A 21,928-nucleotide genomic window follows, 5' to 3' on the forward strand; every position below is an offset into this window, starting at 1 on the left:
GCTGTTCCAGCAGGCAGGTGGGCGTGTCTCAGTGGAGCATCAGTATAAAAACATAGAGATCACTGTGATCGGGGCTGCTGCAAGGCCTGCCGTTTTCACGGCACCTTTGATTTATAGTTTGTTGTATTGTGTTTTATTTTGAGTGTTTGTACAATCGTGTATCGTCCTCTGTGCGCTACCATTGCTGGTAGCGTCACATGACATTATTGTTTACTTTTTGTTTATGTCTATTGATTAAATTCTGTGCGCCTGTGTCGGCGTATCAACGTCAATCTCTCTACCTCAGTCTCTTCTGTGTTCTCCTTGGCCGCCTGAGGCAAGTATACCAGGACTCAACCACAGGTCCCATGGGTGTTTTTCGCGGGTTTAATTTGGGGTTATGCTTGGAGGTTGACTCTCGTGTGGGCGGGTTAAGAGAATGATTATATAGGGGTGCTTGGGGTTCGCCCGAGCAGAGCTGAGCGAGTTGTAAGCTTTAGCAGGTAGTGGTCTGGAGAGAGAAGGCGACAGTTATCCTGGTGGCCCCCAGATGGCCCAGGAGAATCTGGTTTTCAACTTTCTGCCAGCTACTACAAGACCAGCCCTGGGAGATTCCGCTATGCCTGGATCTACTCAGTCAGACGAGAGGCACTCTCTGGCACCCAGAACTGGGCAGACTCCAATTATGGGTCTGGCCCCTGAATGTCTGGGCACTCGGCGGTTACATCCACCTAGAAAGGACGTCCTCCACCAGTGGAGTCAAGACCATGTATTGGAAGCTCTCACTATGGCCCCGTTTAAGCCCATTCATTCCATAGAGTTGAAACACCTCTCTATGAAGACAGCCTTTCTGTTAACCATCACCTCCATTCTCTTTGGCAGAGGATCAAAGACTAAACTCCCTCTGCCCGGTTCGGGCATTGAGATGTTATGTGGATAGGACGAGAGCTCTGTGTCAGTCTGACCAGCTCTTCGTCTGCTATGGTGCAAGGACCCTGGGACGTGTACCTTTCTAGATAATTATACATTTTTATTTTAGCTTTTTTCTGCTTTGGTTTCTATAAAACAATAACGCTTTGCACACACTGACAAAATTCTCTCATAGATTTCAGTAAAAGCTTAGAAATCAGAGTACCGGTATTAAGAAAGCTAATGGAGTGTTATTGCTGAGCTGGCAGCAGGATTTAATGGTTTAAAATCCAGAGTATTGACATGCTTAATTGCAATGCAATCATTATAAAACATTATAAAAATCTACTTCAATCAATAATTTAAAATAATAAATAAATAATTATTTTTGCTGTCTTCAGGAGAAACATCGACATCACTCATCTCTGTTTAATTCCACAGGTACAGTAGTTGAGTCAATATGGGTTTGGTTGTTGAAAGAAAATGGCCCCTTTCCAGATTATAAACTGGAAAAAGACAATTTCCAGTGATCAGTAAAATAATTGCAATGATTTTAAACTAGCAACACATAATTTCAGGAATGAGCAGTTAAATTCTTGTTCTGAGTGTCTTACCGTTAATAGTACTTATAAGCATTCCCTTTAAAATAGGGCCCAGGTTAAATTTTTTATCAATAAAGTCTGAGTTTCATGAAAGAACAAAAAAAAAGAAAAGTTCCACAGTGCAAGACTAGAGGAAGCAGTAATGAACATAAGCTCCCATAAGAACAACAGTTCTTGTGTGGCCTTTTGATGTTCCTCAACGATGCAGTCACATTGAACCACTAGAGCTGCATTTCACAAAAGGTCAGTTTGGAGATGTGTCCACAAAACAGTTTAGTAAATCACTGAATAACTGATAGCAAAAGACAGCATGAGTAAACCAGCATGATGAACTTTCCAACTTCCAGTAGTATGTATCTGAAGGGACCTGAAACATTCTTTACTGTAAATTCAATAACAATTGAGAGAAATCCTGCTCTCTGATTGGCTGACAGGATATATTAAATGGCAATCACGTACATTGAGCATACCCCCAGAATTACTGTCAGCAACCTGCTCACCTGCTGCAGTAGAACCATATCACTCCACCTAACAAACCTAACAAACACTTAATGGCTTCAAGTATTGACCTGCAGTCTCGTCCCACAATCCTTCTCGCAATCCTCAAATCGCACATAACGTACACTCCAGTTCTATATTGCTTAAGTAATGTACACAACATATTTGTCCACACATTACCTAATTATTATTTGATTGAAAATATAATTGTTTCTCCTATAAAAAAAAACATTCCCTCTAAATTGAACCTAATGACCTGCTAAAAGCTGTTGCCTATGCCTTCAATTCCCTGATCTCTCAGAGCCCATCACTGTGTTATAACAGCCACAATTCTTACATACACCCCCTCTTGAAAATAAAAACAACTATTTGTTAAATCGTCCTCAAGAGGTGTCTAGTCCACAAAGCTGATATAGAAGAATAATAGCATTAAATACATTATTCAAAAAATACATAGACACTAACACTACCATTTCCTGGGTTGGCCCCACATGCTGATGAAAGAAACATACACACTTTATCCTGCCAAACATAGATTACGAGCACATTTTCTGAAAGGAATAAACAATTTTAACAGTATAAAACTAGCAAGGAAGCTGCTACTTGGTTGTTTCAAGCTTGTTTTATATTAATTAGATTAAAATGCCTTTACTCCTATCAGAGAATGTGCCTTAATTCTCACTGGATTCTCAGACATCATGTTTATTAACTATTGAGTTGCTGAGGATGACATGATTACAAGCTGGTGGTGATTGAGGCCCTTTGTCTGTAGAGGAAGCCAACTCCAGTCATGAAGATCCATTCCACTGGTGTTTTAATAGGGATAATTTAACAATTAAGGACCTGGTTAAGAACATAAGAACATAAGAACATAAGAAAGTTTACAAACGAGAGGAGGCCATTCGGCCCATCTTTCTTGTTTGGTTGTTAGTAGCTTATTGATCCCAGAATCTCATCAAGCAGCTTCTTGAAGGATCCCAGGGTGTCAGCTTCAACAATATTACTGGGGAGTTGGTTCCATACCTTCACAATTCTCTGTGTAAAAAAGTGCCTCCTATTTTCTGTTCTGAATGCCCCTTTATCTAATCTCCATTTGTGACCCCTGGTCCTTGTTTCTTTTTTCAGGTCAAAAATGTCCCCTGGGTCGACATTGTCAATACCTTTTAGGATCACCGCGTAGTCTTCTTTGTTCAAGACTGAATATATTCCATTCTTTTAGCCTGTCTGCATACGACATGCCTTTTAAACCCGGGATAATTCTGGTTGCTCTTCTTTGCACTCTTTATAGAGCAGCAATATCCTTTTTGTAACGAGGTGACCAGAACTGAACACTATATTCTAGATGAGGTTTTACTAATGCATTGTAAAGTTTTAACATTACTTCCCTTGATTTAAATTCAACACTTTTCACTATATATCCGAGCATCTTGTTAGCCTTTTTTATAGCTTCCCCACATTGTGTGGATGAAGACATTTCCGAGGTTAGAGGTTAAGGACATGTTGAGTACAAAGACCCGGTCAGAATAGGACAAGTTACCTTACCTCAGCATTAGATGTACTGTATCCTGTTGGAACCAGTGTCACACAGTTGACTTCACGGAGAATGAACTGTAGAAAATGTTCCCCAATAGGATTCAACCAGGTCCTTATGCTTTCAAGTGGTTGCTGCTAAGAAAATAATTACATAAATCTCACCTATCACCAGTATATATGTCTCAAATGTGCAGTTTTTACAGCACATATTTTCATTTTAAAGTGGAATATCTGGTACTGCAGGAAAAAAAAAATCTGTCTGCAAGTCTTGTTTTTGGATTGCACTTCCTGGGTCATTTCACCTGTTGAGTGAAATTGTCCCAACCCCTTCAAAACCTTCTTTCCAGCCATTAACCAACCAACTGCTCCACCTGTTGACTGACATGTTTTGCAACCAGGAACATGCTTGATCCCTGGCTGAAGACACTGCAGAGGAGATAGATTAAGAAGGGAAAAAGTAACAGAAATCCAGCAAAGCAAGGCAAGCAAGCAAAAAACTTTCTTAACCTCCTGTAGAAGAACCAAGTATGAGAATTACATGGGAACACTCTTTACATTCTGAAACGAATAGATACAATATTTTCATTATTTGGATAAACTCATATTGTAGATAGGCTTGGTCTCTGGAGAGGAACACAAGATAACCCTATTAGAGCCAATGCATTCTGAAGCGAGAAGTTGAAATAGGTAATTATGGATTAGAGCATGCATCATCATCACTCTTTATTCACCAATCATAACCCTGGCGTGATTCCTTTGGGTAGCACTAGGGTTATGGGAGGAGCTCCAATACATATAGAGTTCTTAACTCGAGGAAGGGATCATCGCTACATACCAGCATCATCTGAGCAGGAGAGATCCGCACCGGGAAATCTCTTAATACCTCACCTTTACTCTGAACAGGGAACTGTATTGCTTTACTCTTTGTAAACTCAAAAGCAAAAACAAGAAACTCAAGAGCTTACAATACATAGAAGGTAAGTGGACCCTTTGAAGACTTAAGGTTATTGATTTAATTCAAGAACAGCTTAAATTAAATCACTCATAGTCATTGCTGTTGCTAAGAAATATACTCTGTAAAGGGTAAATATAGTCTAGAACAATTAAAGGACACCAATCATTTTAATACAGGAAAATATCTGGAAAATTCACCAGATTAACTAAAACAGTAAATGTGACATAATGTGAGAATATCACAATATGGTGTACTTATTATATAAAATAAAAAGGGGTTGTTTACTAGAATTAAAGTAATATTTGCATTGTACAATTTTTATTGAATTGTTAGCTGAGTAAAACAAGGATATATTGTTTCTTAGACAGCATTATCTAAAAGTATTTTGCATATTTTATTACAATACCACCTATATTTTATTGAAAATATAACGTTTTACTGAATAAGAAATGTAATGTCACCACTAATTATTAAAAAATGCTTTATATTCATATGCTATAAGACAGACTTGTAAATTACTGTGGAAATAAGAATCTTAACCGGCTGATTTCAAATAGAAGCTATGTATTTAGGAAGCTCTTTCATTTTTTATAAGTATAGGATCTGTATTCATAATTAATAAAGCTCAGACATTATTGGGATCATTTGGCCCAGCCTAACTAGTGTTAGCTAATATTTATGAATGGATTTGGTTAGATACATTCATTAAGCCTATACCTGAACCTACACAATTTCTGAATGGATATCCAGCAGAGTGTACCAGCCACTAGATATATGACTTGCTTGCAGCTGCAAGGTGTGGACTGGATTTACTCAGATGTGAAATAATACAAATTAGACAGTGTAGCTGGATGTAAAGTAAATGATTGATGTACTTCAAAATACAGGTACACGCAATTTTACTTCAGTTATCATTTACTCATATTGCCTACATGTACTTAACGCACAATTCTGTCATTGTGAGGGTGGAACTCCACACATGAAGTGATTTTTCCTGATGATGTATTGTAAAGTTTTGTTAAAAGTACATGTTTTACATAATATAATGAAGGTGTAGCTACAGTTTAATGTACCTGTATTTTGAACTGTATCTGTAAGTCTGATGGGTGTATCTTCAGTCCTACAGCAACTGGTGGCACGCAAGTTATAATTACAGGTTCAAATTAGATTTTTACAGTTGACTTTGTTTTTACAATACTATTCCCTTTTCTACTAACAAAAGGAACATCCCAGAATGCAGAAAATTGTAGATTTGTAAACTGTATTACCCCAGAGGTTTGGTTCCTACATTGTATAATTCAGTTTGCTACTTATTGCTGAGCAGATTTTGTGAAAGGAAAATTATTTGAGACTGGCAATTAGTTGGGATTTTTTTTCATGTTAACACCATCCTCTAAGGCTGCATTGTGAGTGTGTTGCTATGGTAGCTGTGTCATGTTAAGCCAATCAAAGTCGAATTTGAAATTGATGGGTATTAAGGTATTAATGTTTTGTTTTGTTTTTTTTAAACAAAATGTTCTGATGACATCAGCATACATCTTTCTCTTACGGTTGTTATTGGATTCAGTTAGAAATTTTATATTTCTTCTTTTTGTCACTGTGTTTATACAGGGGCCAACCATTAAAGTTATAAATGTCCAAATGCATACTGTTATAATTGAGAAGATCAAGACCATACAATATACAATCTGTTTTTAGATTTCAAAGAGCTGATATGTGATAATTTGGTCAAAACAGCCACCGCCAAATTCTGTATATAATTAAAGGGATTCATTTTCTGCAACCAGATATAGCTGCTTTTTTTGTTGCAAGATAAACACATAGCTTGGAATGCATCCTAAGATCTGCATGGTATATAAAAAATAGTTTTATTTAAGGTTTCAAATATATATGTTTTTCTTTTTTTTTTTAACCTAAATCTAAGGCAAAACTTGTAAGAAATGAAGTCAAGTAGATAAACGTTTCAGCTAGTAGTATTGATTTGACATGACAACCTTGCATTTCTTCAGTTTAGTGACATAGGGCATTTAGCTTTTATAGAAGTACTAAAAAGAAACTTAGTAATACATATTTTAGAGAAATCTTAATTAAAATCTGTTCTTCATTGTTAGCATTTAGACCTCGAGCATGTAAGTCACATGCATGCATTATAGTCCCTACTGGTCTGTTTCCACACATTCTATGCCACTATATTTTGCACTCAGGTAAGATGTAATGCAGAAGTCTTTGACCTGAAACGCAACACAGGCTTTATCTCTATGTACCAGTGTCGAAAATGTATTTATATTCCATTAAAGCTCTTTTAAACTAACTAATTAATTAATGCTTTCCAAACAGATAAGAGAAGCTCATGAGCACCTCAATGTTCATCAGACCAGGGCAGTTATAATAATCATCAGACCAGGGCAGTTATAATAATCATCAGACCAGGGCCGTTAATGACAACCAATTCTCAAAACTACTGTCACAAGGCTCAGAATTTTATATCAGGACATGTCATTTTCAAACAAAGTGAAATGTTTATATTTACATAATAGTAATGGCATAAAAATGGATGTATTGGATGTAATGATTTATCTCTTGGCTTTTTGACAGTTCTAATATTGAACACCCAGAATGTCAAAGCCAGACACTACCCTCATTCACAGCTGTTTGCATAAATATATGTTTTTCTTCTGTGAGAATATCTGTGCTAAACCCCATACCAATCCAGACCTTAGGCCTTGGTGTTCATCGTCTTGACTTTTCCTTCTAAGATATGAGAAGGTCATCAGCTTAAACTAATCTTATCATTTTTTAGTTAATTAGAAAACAATTATAATGTTTTAAACCTTTGAAGTATTGGGGTTGGATTTCCCAGGTAGTTTGAGACGGCCATACCCCTTTGGTAAAATTGAACAACCTCATTCTTAATCTCCTTCTGGCATATTCCATTTGTCATTCTATATTAAGGTGTACATTTACTGCTGACATAATATATGCATTATATTTGTATTATAAACAAGGTAATCAACTTGAGGGTAACATCACCATGTTTTCAACGGGATGATCACCTCATTGAAATGCAGGGGCTAAACCAGGATAACACTACAGAAGACAAAATAGATGGTCAAAATCCAATGAGAGGCTGGCGAAGTATCATAAAAAAACACCTAGCCTTTATCACTCTGCAAATGTGAAAGCACCTGCAACAACAGGGATAGTAGAATAGTCTGTACTCTGCAGTGAGCACAGTCTTATATTATGGCTGCTTTTGCTGTACAGGCATTTTAAAGGAAAATGTATTGAACGTTTTGCTGGGAAACACATTTTAGAAAATTAAAGCAATTATGGAATTCATGGAGTTTAGAAAGGGGGTACAATGATTCAATCTTAGAAAACATACAATTCAAATTTTCAGTTTCTAGATGTCGTCATTTCTTGTATTTAATTTAGATAAAAAATTTTGTACTGGTGAAGAAACTTCTTGCCTAATCACTCAATACCATTTTGTTATTCAAATATAAACTAGACTTTAACAAATACTAAAGGCCCGGGTAGGTTTACATTAGAACCTTGTAAACATCTGCTGCATCTGTTTTTCATTTCCTGCCTGCCTATAAACACAATGCTGTTCTGTTTTATTGACACAGGGGGAGAAAAATGGCATCAAAACTAGCAGCTGCCATCGCCGCCTTCTTTCTGTTGGCCAGCCTGGCTGTCATCGTTACAGTGGCTGTTATTCAGATCCATAAAAAAAGCTATGTGTCACCAGGCTTAAAGGTAAGGCATCAAATGTTCAACTGTCAGAGAGCTGGGGCTTTTTCACATCTAAAATCATTTATCACTTATTAATCCCCCCGTCCCTATCTGTCTGTTTCTGCATCTCTGTGCTTTTAACTGACAGACCTCTACAGTATGCCCCTATAACCTCTTTTTTTATCTGTTTTTTAATTAAACATCAACACTTGCTTGCATGAAAGGTGCTCTGTAGATTTTAATTATTATTATTATTACTACTCTAAACCTTCTATAATGGTCTGTTGTCACAGACATATTTAAAGGGCTCCCCGGCCTATGTTGAACAAACATCGATATCAACTAGGCTACTAGGTGTCCGAACTACTAAGATATTACTAAATACTGTGTGCATATAAAAGGAAATGTGCCACACTTGATTCTGACTACAATATGTCCCTATAACATCTATTTGATCTATTTTGGTTTATTAAATGTCAGTGCTTGCTTGCATACTGCATGTAAATGCGTGTAAATATGAATTATTATTATTATTATTACTATGAACTTCCTATAAAGGCTTCCTGGCCTATGTTGTAACTGTTTTTTGAACTACATAGATATTACTAAATACTAAATACTGTGTACTCTTGCTACAGTATTTAAGTGTAAAATGTGTACACTGCAACTTTAACATGGAATCAATGGATTTGCTGTTTTCTAGTATGGGATCGTCCTTGATGCTGGCTCCTCACGGACTACAGTGTATGTTTACCAATGGCCAGCGGAAAAGGAAAACAACACAGGAGTGGTGAATCAGACCCTGAGGTGTGATGTTCAAGGTAAGATATGTATGTGGTAATAATTATTATTAAGCAGCTCTTAGTGTTTCGTGAATATTTAACAAGGGGGATGTAAGAGTAAGGTTCATAATAACATTCACTTTAACAAGTAAAGTGAACAATACAATAAGTACCTTACCTAGTTTCACTTGTATACTGAAAGAGATTATTTTTATATCACTGTAAACTGTTCACTGTAATAGTAAATCTCTTCTATGGTTCTGTTGAGCAAACCATGAGTGGTCTATTTGGAAGGAGTTTGCTTGTATATACCAAACCTTAAGCTCCTAAGGTCATATTCATAATGTATTAGATATTAATAAATCCATAGGACTATAATGCACTTACTAATGTAGTAATACTTTATTTATTTATTTCTTAGCAGACGCCCTTATCCAGGGCGACTTACAATTGTTACAAGATATCAAATTATTTTTACATACAATTACCCATTTATACAGCTGGGTAAAGTACCTTGCTCAAGGGTACAGCAGCAGTGTCTCCAACCTGGGACTGAACCCACAACCCTCCGGTCCAGAGCCCTGAGCCCTAACCACTACTCCACACTGCTGCCCATGAACTGGTGCATCAATAATAGTGTAAAACAGACCCAAACACATTTACCAATGCTGTGTTTGGTAAATGTCCATAGTATTTTGTTTTTATCTGTGTTATTATGCAGGGTACAGTAGCTAGAATGGCCACATAATATAACACAACTTCCACTCACTGGGGCCATAAAGAGTGTTATTTTACATCATTCAGAAGTTTCAATCCATATGTTCAATTCGATTTCCATTTGCATTAAATAGTGCTCTGTGTAATGCATTTATTCTACCATCTCTGCTGAGTGCCCAAGTGATTTTACTTCCATCCAAATCCTACAAATATACTTTGAAATATAAACATGTACACTTACCACACTCTAGGTCCTGGAATCTCAAGCTTTGGCCTTGATAATAAACAGGATGAGAAGACATGGAATTCATTTAATGACTGCATGAACAAAACTAAGAGCATTATCCCAACTGTCCAGTATAACGTAACACCCATCTATCTAGGAGCAACAGCTGGGATGAGATTGCTAAGGTGAAGTAAATTTATTTATTTAAGTATTAAGGCCTAAACACTGGACGTTTATTATGTGACTAGTGTTTTAACTGGCAACACATTTAAAACAAACGTCATTCCAGCACTGAGTCTTAGTTGAGTTCAGATAAAACAATGGTAGTTATGGATTTTAATTCAGTCTCATGTGCCTTAAAGAGTAAGTAGCGGGGTTCCGGAAAATATAGTGCTTTACATCCTCACCTGTTGCTACAACTGTTAAATAATGTACCTGTAATTTGTCTTTTTACTGGTAACATTTGGACAACTTTTTACACTTATACCTTTAAAGTCTGTTTCAAAGCTTTTTTTCAAAATCGCTGTTCTAGTGCACTGGGGTTTGAGATCTGTCTTCTAAATCACTGCAGGAAGTGTGATTTAAAAGAAAAAAAAGAACATAGCAACAAGTGCTCTGGCTTTTCAGTTTCGTAACACATCATGGATCGTTATTGCTGTGTTTGACAATGTGGTCAATAATCCTTATACTATCAGTGCACTTGAGCGGCCATTTTGAAAAAAAGCTTTGAAAGAAACTTATAAGTTTATGTTATAAGTGTATGTTATTTAAACAGTTGTAGCAACACGTGGGGACATGTAACGCTATATTTTTAGAAACCCCTATACTTATTCTTTAAATGTTATTCTTCTGTAAACTCAGGACTGTACCCTATAATTTCCTATCGTATATGATACATGAAGTTACCTATTTTGTTTACATTAACAGTAATAACAGTGTTGTAGTAAAGACGTTTTGCTAAACGTTTCTATTTTTTGTCCTGAGCGCCAGCATCAGCCAACATTTGTCCTAATTGAGCCATAATGTGCTGAATTGTGCTATGGGTTTAACATATGGACAACCATTAACTGAGAGCTAAACTTGAGTCCCTCAGACTCGTGTCACTTGTGACATAAGCCGTTTTGGTCATCTGGCCTCTGAACACAAAGTAATTTTGCTGATAGATTCTAGATTGCCCTAGTGTCCAATATTTTGCTAAGTTTTTCTTCTTTTCCAAATGATCAGGTCTGAATATGAAACTGCAGCCTCTTCGATCCTCTCGACTATGCAGAAATACCTCCAGTCCTGGCCCTTTGATTTTAAAGGGGTTTCAATAATTACTGGCCAGGAAGAGGGAATTTATGGATGGATTACTGCAAACTACCTAATGGGCAATTTTGTGGAGGTACGTTGAAAATGTACAGCCTGTTACTGTGGCTTTGTTAAGACAGAATCTCACCCCTGCTACCCTTTTCTAAACACAAGCTTCTATATGTAGAAATAGAGTTGGTGCAGTACCAAGGAAGCAGTACAAGGTAGATCCATGAATGTACCTCTTGTAAGTAATTAATATTCCTGTTCTACAGAAAAATCTCTGGAATTCTTGGGTTCGACCTCATGGGGCAGAGACCACGGGCTCTCTGGACCTGGGCGGAGCCTCCACACAGATAGCCTTCACTCCTGAAGAGGATGGCAAGCCAAACAGTACCATAGCAGTGGTGATGTACGGATACGAGTATCAAGTGTACACTCACAGCTTTCAGTGCTATGGCAGAGATGAAGCAGAGAAGCGACTACTTGCAGCACTCGTCCAGGTGTGTTCTGCAGAAACTAATTGAGAAACTGTATGACTTAATTCTCACCTTTAAGGCGATCTTCTTAACAAATGTACTGTAAAGTTGATGGGGTTTTAACCCACATGAACCTAGTTGTCAAATGCTGCAGTTTCTGTTTCTTAAATAAGAGGTAAACCATGTTTTAAAATTCATTTTCCCATTTCAATATTATTACTGGCTACTTTTTATTGTGCTGTGAATATTTGGTTTGTTCTTTCAAGTACAATGCTATAAATAAACTGCTGCATCCTGGAACCTTTGTGGTAAGTCACAAGGTGTGATTGAAGTTAAAACACTGGAGGAGTGGGTTTGAACAACAACACATGAAGTTATTAAGCAGCAGCAACATTTCATCTACAGCATGGCGTTTTCTTTTAGATATGTGCATATTCCAAATGGAACCATAAATGATTATCAGTGGATTACTGCTGGCACTAATAAGCGGTAAGAAAATAGATTAAAAAACTTAGCAAGCACTCCGTTAAAGATGGGATAAGCAGTGCTGGTCCACTTCTATTAGGCATGTTATAATAGACATGGAGCCTACTGATTTACTCGAATGATTTCTTGAGAAGGTCCAGCAGTTAATCAACTCTCATTGTGCTCATGGATTGCCCAGTCAAAACAAGAAATTCTAGATAAAAAATACTACCAGCTGCTTGCATGTAATAACATGAAAACACATTGGTAAGAGTTAAAGGAATTCTTCCTGAATGCCACATGACATTCCAGCAGAAGCACCTTTATTTATAAAAGTTATAAATAACTGTTTCTGTATAGATTACTATATTTTCTTTCCTGCAGAGGTCTTCTGGCAAACCCTATGCAGAAAACCCATGTTACCCTCAGTATTTCAATACCACAGTGAATGCCAAGTATATATTTGGAAGCCAGTGCACTGCGGCGCAGAGGCCTGCTGATTATAACCCCGATCAGCAGCTCACCATCCTGGGAACCGGAGATCCAGCTCTCTGCAGGAAAGAAGTGCTCTCCATATTCAACTTCACCGCCTGTCCAGGGGAACAAAACTGCTCCTTTGATGGGGTCTATCAACCAGGCATCACTGGAAAGTTTATGGTAAGGCTGCCAGGCAAACAGTACAGTTAAGCCTATCAATCAACAATACATATTCCCATTATTATTATTTATTTCTTAGCAGACGCCCTTATCCAGGGTGACTTACAATTGTTACAAGATATCACATTATTTTTACATACAATTAGCCAGTTGGGTTTTTACTGGAGGTAATCTATTATTATTTGTTTATTTATTATTTGTTTATTTAGCAGACGCCTTTATCCAAGGCGACTTACAGAGACTAGGGTGTGTGAACTATGCATCAGCTGCAGAGTCACTTACAATTACGTCTCACCCGAAAGACGGAGCACAAGGAGGTTAAGTGACTTGCTCAGGGTCACACAATGAGTCAGTGGCTGAGGTGGGATTTGAACCGGGGGACCTCCTGGTTACAAGCCCTTTTTTTAACCACTGGACCACAATCCCTCGTAATCTAGGTAAAGTACCTTGCTCAAGGGTACAGCAGCAGTGTCCGCCACCTGGGATTGAACCCACGACCCTCAGGTCAAGAGTCCAGAGCCCTAACCACTACTCCACACTGCTGCCCTTTACACTGTGTTTGTCAAGGAGGATATGCTTACAGACATGTATATTTCTATAAAATACATTTGACATGTCTGTAGTGTATTTGAAATATAATCAACGAATATGGCGTTTTGAGAGAAAATAACGTAATATAACTCCCAGTTTCTTTGAAAACGTACATGCACATTAAAGACATTTTCTAAAAGGTGTTTTTATTGATTACATTTGGTATTCATGATACCATCCACATATGTTTCTAAAACAGATTATCAAACGGTCCTTACAGGAAGCCTGTGTTAAAATGTGTAAAGATATTGTATAGATATTAACGATATCTTCTGTACTATTTTAAAAGTAATGCATTGTTTATATAGTCACTGTCACAAAGGACCAGATTTTCATGCCATTAGTACACACTATTTTGACAAAAAGAAAAAAAACACACCCAATGTGTATACATTTAAATAGTCTCTGGATGTTCCTTATTAGTTTTAGATTTGTAATTTGTGTTTTTATCTTTTCAGCAAAAAAAATAATAACAAAATGACGATTTAGAGTAAAAAGCTGTCTGAATTTAATTTAATAATCCCCCCCATCTGCAGGCCTATTCTGGGTTCTATTATACCGCTGTGGCTTTAGATTTAAGGGGATCATTCCAGCTTGACACCTTCAACTCAAGCTCATGGTCCTTCTGTTCACAGGACTGGCCTAAAGTGAGTACTTGTTATATCTTTTGAAGACCTTACATGTTATTTAATGGTTACTATGGGGAATGTTCAGTCAAAAAATACTGTGCCACTTGGTGACCTGCATTATGTTCCTGCATCAAAACGCTATTTAATCAAACTTCCAGTCATAAGAGGATGCAACACTGCATTAAGAAATGAGTTAAAAACTGAGGTGCTGTGTTTCTTTATTCAGAATAGTACTGTTATATATATATATATATATATATATATATATATATATATATATATATATATATATATATATATATGTGCACAACATTACTGAAGTGAATAATCTTACAAGCACCTATTATTTAGAACTGTATAATTACTTTATTTTGGAGTCAATGGATAGTTTACCATATTTAGTCTGCAGTTGTCTGCATAGATAAGCATAGTTAATATTGCCATTATTATGTTGGTTGAGAATCAGTGAAGCTGCAATCTTGAGATTGCATTTTGAAAAATATAAATAAATAAAACATATGAAGAGTGCTTAATCATCTGCTGGGCAGCCAGAACAATTAGGCAGGGTGCAGTGCTTGCATTTCATAAAAACATTTGTTTTATATAGTTTATGAAGTGGGTTGGAGAATAGTTCTCAGAAAGCATTTGCCATTTGAAGCTCCACATGAGTGTTTAATAGGTAAGGTGTATAATCATGAAATGGAAGCTAAAGTGCTGCTCTGGGTAGAAAATTTTCATAAGAACATGAAACAGAAGGTTTCCAAAAATAAAACTACCAAGTGTACCTTGTTTTTATTTTAGGTTTAGCTGTCTTGAAGTTATAATATGCAGTGATTTAAGTTCAAATAAATAAATACATAAAATGGCTTGTGGGGACTTCAATGTCTTTATATTGCAAACCCACCCATGCACATAATATACCTTCAGACAAAAAAAATATTTGAATTACACTGTTTATAACCAAGATGTTCTTAAAATAAAGCAATGGTATGCATCTTGAAAATGTGCTGTCACTTGCAAAACTAACTTTTATAATATACTGTATAACAGCAGTTGTAGATTAGCACAATGCCCACAGTGGTTTTTAATCAAGTGTTTTTTTTTAAAAAAATAATATTAATCCATCCAGGGTTAAAAAAAAAAAAAAAAAAAGCTGCAGTCAATAACCATTTTTTAAAATTATTTTTCTCAGCTTCAAGAAATGCATTCGAGTGTAAAAAAATCCTACCTGAAATCTTACTGTTTCTCAGCAAACTACATCTACAGCCTGCTTGTGAATGGTTACAAATTTGATGCGCAGTCCTGGCCGCAGATTAGTTTCCAGATAGAGGTGAGCTCCTCCTGCTTTATTCATTTCAATTATATATTTTTCTGGTTGGCAGTTGGAATGTGTTTGCTGCTCGGAGGAAGCAGAGTAATAAGTTGTGGCATCACAGTGAGAAGCCTTGCTGAATTATTGTGAGGCCTTCAGTCAGTGAGATAGTGGAGGAGTGCATGTAGTGGGAGACATGGGGAAATGTTAGAAAGTCATTTTGAAGAAACCCAGGACAGTCTTGTTCTTCGCTATTTGGTGTCTTTTGTATTATTTTCAAGCGGGTCATTCCAGAGGTCAGGTAAGCCATGTAGAGGGAAAAAGATTTGAGACTGACAACCGTAATGCACCCTTAAAATCTGCTTCCTCTGGTGTGCACTGCATGTGTCAAGTTCTCTGAAAATGGTTTGTTTTGTATTTCCTTGCAGGTTGACAACAGCAGCATAGCTTGGTCCCTTGGCTACATGCTGAACCTCACTAACATGATCCCGTCTGAGGCCTACCTTGTCAAACTGCCCATGACCAGCTCCGTCTTTGCGGGCCTGCTCTTCATGTTCTCGGCGCTGGCCATTCTCAGCCTCATGTTTCTGATCATATCAGTTGTGCGGTCATGTTAATCGTCAGACTTCACTACCTAACACAGGGTTTTTCGAACAGACATTTGAAGGAGGAGGCTACCGCACTGGAAAGAAAGATGTAAAGCCTCTTAAAATTGAAGGTGGTGCCATCTCAAGACTTTGGATACAAACTCTGCTTCCCAGTCCAAGGGAGGCGCTGGATATTGGCTGCTTTATGCCCACCATTCAGTAGCTTAACCAAAGAAACTGTTGCATTTGAAGAAGTGTAATATTAAAAGACATTTTATTAATGTAATTATTATTTGTTAAGTGGGCTGATGTTTTATTGTTTTCCTGGGAGTAGATTCATTTTATTAGAAGTTAATGGCTTACTTGATGACGACTTCTAGGTATGACTGATGACACCAAAGCATGAAGATTGGTTTCTTTCAGTATTATTATTCTCTGTTGGGATTAGAATAAAATAGATTTTTCTTTCTTACAAAGCAATTATTTATTTATTTATTTATTTATCTAGAATTGTATACAGATAAAACCAGACAACTATAAGTGGTGTTTTTAGCAGGAGCCAAACAATACCTAAATGTCTTGTGAACCCCGCTGAAACTCGGGGGTACCACTTTTCTGCCCATTAGGAACAGTGAGTGTTAATCACTGAGTGTTGAGTGTTGTTAAGGCAATTACAAAACAGAATTAGGGCACTGGCAAACAGACTTTGCCCACCTGTGTGATTTAGCAACCGTGTTTTAGTGCCCACCCGGCAAGTCAGTGTTAGCGCTGGACATGGGCTGAACTTTAGGGGAGTGTCCTCATTTATATACAAATGTAGCGATTTAGCAAACCATCAACAGTGTTAGCGTTTGCATTTCAGTTGACATGTGAAAAACAATTCTCAATGCCGGCGCTAGGATTTACTGGGCTCTGGTGCAAGCCAAATCAGGTTGTTCATTGTTCAGTTCTGTTCAGTCTCACGAAATTGCGCCTTTAGGATCACATCTCCCAACAGAGCAATCACATGACTTTAACACTGACCTATTGCCAGAGCTCTTGCCGCGCCCTGCCTCCAGATAAACAATTTGTCATCTGTGATTTGCGAATTTGAGTTTTGATTGACAGTTCACCAGTACTACCTTGCTACGGTTTCATTTTCTAATCGCAGTAGATTAGACGGCACCTCTATATGTTTTATGTCTAGTCATTAAAGTGGGCTCAGAAAAATAAAAATAAATAATTGACTATGTGCTGTGCCCGGGTGCAGTTGCAACCCTTGCACCGCCCCTGACGCCTGCCCTGCCAGGTCTAAACTGTGTGCAAATTACATGTGAACTACCGGTGAATCAGGCCAAGAAAAGATAGAGAGAAAAAAGAGAAATAAAAGAAATATGGAGTGCACACTGGATTAATGCGATACTTTGTAATGTGATACTTTGTACTGTGATTTTGTAACAATTGTAAGTCACCCTGGATAAGGGTGTCTGCTAAGAAAGAAAGAAATGATAATAATAAAAATTTCTACTTGACCAGACAAAGAGAGGAAGAGGAGACCCAAATATTCAGAAGTCATCTGTCTTTTCTGAGCCTGTCTGACACACAATGTATGCAGCAATTTCGCCTCAACAGAACAATCACTGACATCTGCCAACTGCTTTAGGCTGACCTGGAAGGAGACATGCGGAGAGCACACTGTTTGCTTGTAGCACTAAGGTACATGCACCAACACAGAACAGGCACCTCTACATAAATCGTAAGGGGACCTATTCTGTCAACGTGCAAGTAGTGTGTGATCTGTGATGCCAACAACTACATCACAAATGTTTATCCTCATTAATTCCCAAGTGGCAGCTGCATTTCAGCGGGATGACAGTCTGAGAGGCTGGTTGATAGGGGACAACTGAAGTGGTGGCTACTGACACTGCTGCTCAACCCCACGACCCCTGTCGAACAGACAAGTAACTGTACCTTTAAATGTGCTCATGCTAATTGAGCGAACATTTGGAATCCTCAAAATGTGATTCCGATGTTTGGATGCCTCTGGGTGTTTTACACAACATAGCTCTCTGTAATGGATGTTGAACTTCCAGAGGAAAGATTACAGGGTTTGAGGGAAGCAGATGCTGAACTTGAAGACCCAGTGGTGGAGGTTGCAGATGCTGCAAGTGCCAGGCAGCTCAGACAAAGCCTTAGAGACAGGGATTCACATAACTGGTACACAGCTACGCATGCGGACCAGTAAAAAAAAATGCAGACTTAGTAATTGTTATTAAAGACGCAAATGTGTACCGTCAGTATATTTGTTTTAACAGGAAAGCATGTATAATAAAGGCAGCAACGGTGCTCACGGTTCGAAGGTGTGCTATACATGCCTAACTTAAGGAAAACTCCTGATTCTAAATTTTTTGGCCCCCCGTCACTCGCTCGCTCAGCAAGTGAAACAGAAAAAAAATATATGTAACTTAATTTTGCTTCTAGATCACTTTTTTTAAATTTTGTATTTACTCTCCCTGTCCAGGCTTGGTCATCCTCTTCACTTGGGCTGCTGGACATTTTAAAACATTTTGCGCTTTTGTCGTCCTTCTTTTTTTTGGTTTCAAACCCTCTGTTCACTATCGCAGACGCACAGGTGCTTTCAAAGGGAATGTTGAATCCTTACTGGTTGTTACCTTACTCCCCCCCACTTTGCTTTGATTGGCTGGGCGCATGATTCGCTATTTGATGTGCGTTAGCCCACACATGAGACCCGACTTCTAAATCACGTTTTCGTGCGCTACCGCAGCGGTTCGCTAACGCTGTCATTTTTGCCCTAGCGATAGCGGCTGTGCACCTATTTGCTAAATAGAGCCCATACTTCTGGGCACGGGTATCATGCTTGATATTTGCAGCTCTCTTTTGCTGTGCAGCATGATTCCTCCTCCCTTGCAAGGCCTATCAGAGGTCTTCTACAGCAGGTTCAACTGAATTTTCTAAATCTGTTATGAAGGCAACCAGTTATTTTAAGAAAGGTGTGTAGTTTAAGGTACAAAAACTATATTGAATTATTATATATATATATATATATATATATATATATATATATATATATATATATATATATATATATATATATAATTATGTAATGAGTTCTTTAAATTAAAAGAAAACAATGATTAGTACATATCCTACTGTGGTCTAGAAATGCACATACTGATATTCCAATTATGTAATATAATACTGCAATATAATATTTTTGTTTTACATATGCTTGCCTTATGTTATATACATTTTACAATAAAAAAAAGAAAACCAATGAAGTTGTAACTAAATTTAAATTCACCATTCTTTTTCCATGCTTGTACTAGCATTTTCTTTGCATGGTCAAGCATGTATTATTTTTGTCATTTAACATACTTGCCTGTCCTTTACTGTCATTATGTTTTTATTACACTTTATGCTTTTACACTGCACACCACAGTAAATTGTTATAAGGGGAAATCAATACCAGTTTTTCATGAAGTATTGTTCTTTTGTCACTAAAACAAGTTCTGTGTTCAAGGTAAAATGTGCTAAATTAATGTATTCACTTTGTGTTACAAAACAATATCGTTCTTTATTATAAACAATATGGAAATGTTTACACACTGTGCCTCTCTTAGCAGATGAGGGAGCATCACTGCTTTTTCCGATTGTGCAGGTGCAGGCAGATTTTTTCCCTTTTCATCAGAGCTACATACATTTATACAGTTACATTAATTACAACCAAATCTAAAGTCTCAGAGAGGTTGGGAGCACTGTCTTTTAAGAAACACATACCTGAACTGTCCCCCAAAAATACTACAGTAAAATACGTATTCAATTACCACTCAGCACAGCTCCTATACCTGTATACATCTGGCTTCCGAATGGATTCCCTCAATGATGGATAAGGAACACTGACGGCTGCTAGACCAAAGCAACGTAACAATACAACAACAGACCTCTTTAAAGAAAGGTATCTTGTTTTCAATTAAGTAGAGAAAAACAACAGATAATACACATGACAGCAATTTTAAGGTGGTCAATATTAAGGTGGAAAAAATATATATTATTATTATAAAAAAAAGTAAAGACAATGAGCTCTATTCACAAAACTTTAAAGCGCCATTGATGCCATGGTCAGATCATCCAAATGAGCAAGATTTGAAAAAAAGAAAACAGGAGTGAGACTGCTACAATTCTTAAATTGAGCGAATCTCACTCCAAATTAATGAGACTGCATACCTGCAGCACTGTTGGAAAAAAATGGCAATACACATCCAACCCTTTCTAACACATTTGACAATATTTTCATGAAGTGCAAACTTGATTAAATAAATCAAAATGGTCTTTAAAAAAACAGTCTGAGTACATTTTAGAATAACTGAAGTAACATAATTGTATTGGTGAAGGTTCAAATTTGACAGAAAATGTAGAAGGGATCATTCTGTTGTTTTGAGAGGGTCTAAAATAAAATAGTATTACATGTATTTGATCTTCTCTGGTATAACACGCTCTGACGGAAAAATCACCACATTCAGTACAGTTCTAATTGGGTTTCATCAGGATCAAAGAATATTGGAAGGGGGAGGCACCGGATAATAGGCAAAATGTATGAAGGTTGGTCATATTGAGATGTGTGTACAACAGCACTTACTGGTAGATGTGTTAGTTATAGCAGCCCATGTGACCCATGCTGGTACTTCTAGAATCATGTTGCCTTTTGTCTGGTGTTCCTCCTGCTGGTTTCATTACTCAAAGTAGCACTAAATGACTTACTCCCAATAACATCCTCTTTTCTGCCATTTATTTTATTGCACAGATTACTAATGAATTAGTGTGGTCGTCATTGACTTGTGTGTTTAGTAAATCAAGGAGTGCACAGTGGAGCCTTATTTTCTTTGGAAACAAGATGAAGATGTGAAAAAAGCACAGTAAGGATTGTAAACATCTTCAGCCATGGGGATTCTTACCCAGGTGAATGGGCTTATACATGAAACTCCATCTCCATTTTAACAGAAAAAAAACTGTTATATAAGTTATATAAGCTTAACCAAGACCTAGGTTAGTTATATGTGTGTGAATTACAATGCTAAACTTTAAAAGTATTATTATTATTATTATTATTTATTTCTTAGCAGACGCCCTTATCCAGGGCGACTTACAATCGTAAGCAAAAACATTTCAAGCGTTACAATACAAGTAATACAATAAGAGCAAGCACTTCTTGATCTGTTATTCCTGTGGTCAGTTACATAGAATCACTACAGCTTACCTGCTAGGCATGTAAGTTGCTTTAGAGGAAGAGGAAGGTCAGAGGTTGGTACTAAAGAGGAGTTATACTTTGATGGTGGTAGTGAGGCATGCATTTTCCATATTAATCTTCAGATAATGCATGAGGCTTTTGTAACAGGGACAATAATGCCCATTATCTTTCACTTATTTATTTGTCACGTGTATGTTTTATTTTTTATAATTTTACACTTTGATTTGATTAGTGCATGTTTTATATATTATTGTCTAGCACTTTGTACTTGATTTGTCTCACTTTCTAGTAGCTTCTCCACTCAGTCCCTTGAGATGCCTGATTGGGTACCGACTAATTGAATTATTAATAGTTTTACGCACCTGAATGTAAATAGCTCACATATCCTGCAAATGGGATGGCCATCCTGTGGGTTTCTACCTGTCTGTCCTTTGTGGCTTTGTTTGTGCAGGAGTGGGAAGACGGTTTTATAACAGAGAATAACAGAAGGAAGTGAAACGAGTCTGTAAATGGACTTTCCTGACGATAGTAGGAACCTATAATACGCCTGGTTAACACGACCGTACCCTTACTAGATGCACTAAACACTTTCTAAAGTGACATATTGTCTTAATTATGATGACCTGCTAATGGAAAACATAATTCATCACTTGTTAGTGAATTGAATAGTTGTGGTCCTCTATAAGGAGGAACAATGTGTTTCTGCTCCATTATTGGACACTTTGTCTTGTTTA

At 37.2% G+C, this 21,928-nt stretch overlaps 1 protein-coding gene across 1 annotated transcript; it reads left to right on the plus strand.

Annotated features, from left to right (window-relative positions):
- Positions 1-4,364: 4,364 nt before the first annotated feature.
- LOC117400003 (ectonucleoside triphosphate diphosphohydrolase 3-like) lies at positions 4,365-18,996 on the plus strand. The gene is made up of 10 exons (XM_033999463.2): positions 4,365-4,498; positions 8,109-8,238; positions 8,918-9,035; positions 9,965-10,124; positions 11,164-11,323; positions 11,505-11,732; positions 12,558-12,830; positions 13,958-14,068; positions 15,243-15,380; positions 15,791-18,996. Exons 2-10 carry the CDS (start codon positions 8,119-8,121, stop codon positions 15,977-15,979), a joined length of 1,497 nt encoding a protein of 498 aa, XP_033855354.2. The 5' UTR covers positions 4,365-4,498; positions 8,109-8,118; the 3' UTR covers positions 15,980-18,996.
- Positions 18,997-21,928: the final 2,932 nt, after the last annotated feature.

This window comes from Acipenser ruthenus, chromosome 4 (genome assembly GCF_902713425.1).
Source record: "Acipenser ruthenus chromosome 4, fAciRut3.2 maternal haplotype, whole genome shotgun sequence".
In the NCBI taxonomy this organism is placed as follows: Eukaryota; Metazoa; Chordata; class Actinopteri; order Acipenseriformes; family Acipenseridae; genus Acipenser; species Acipenser ruthenus.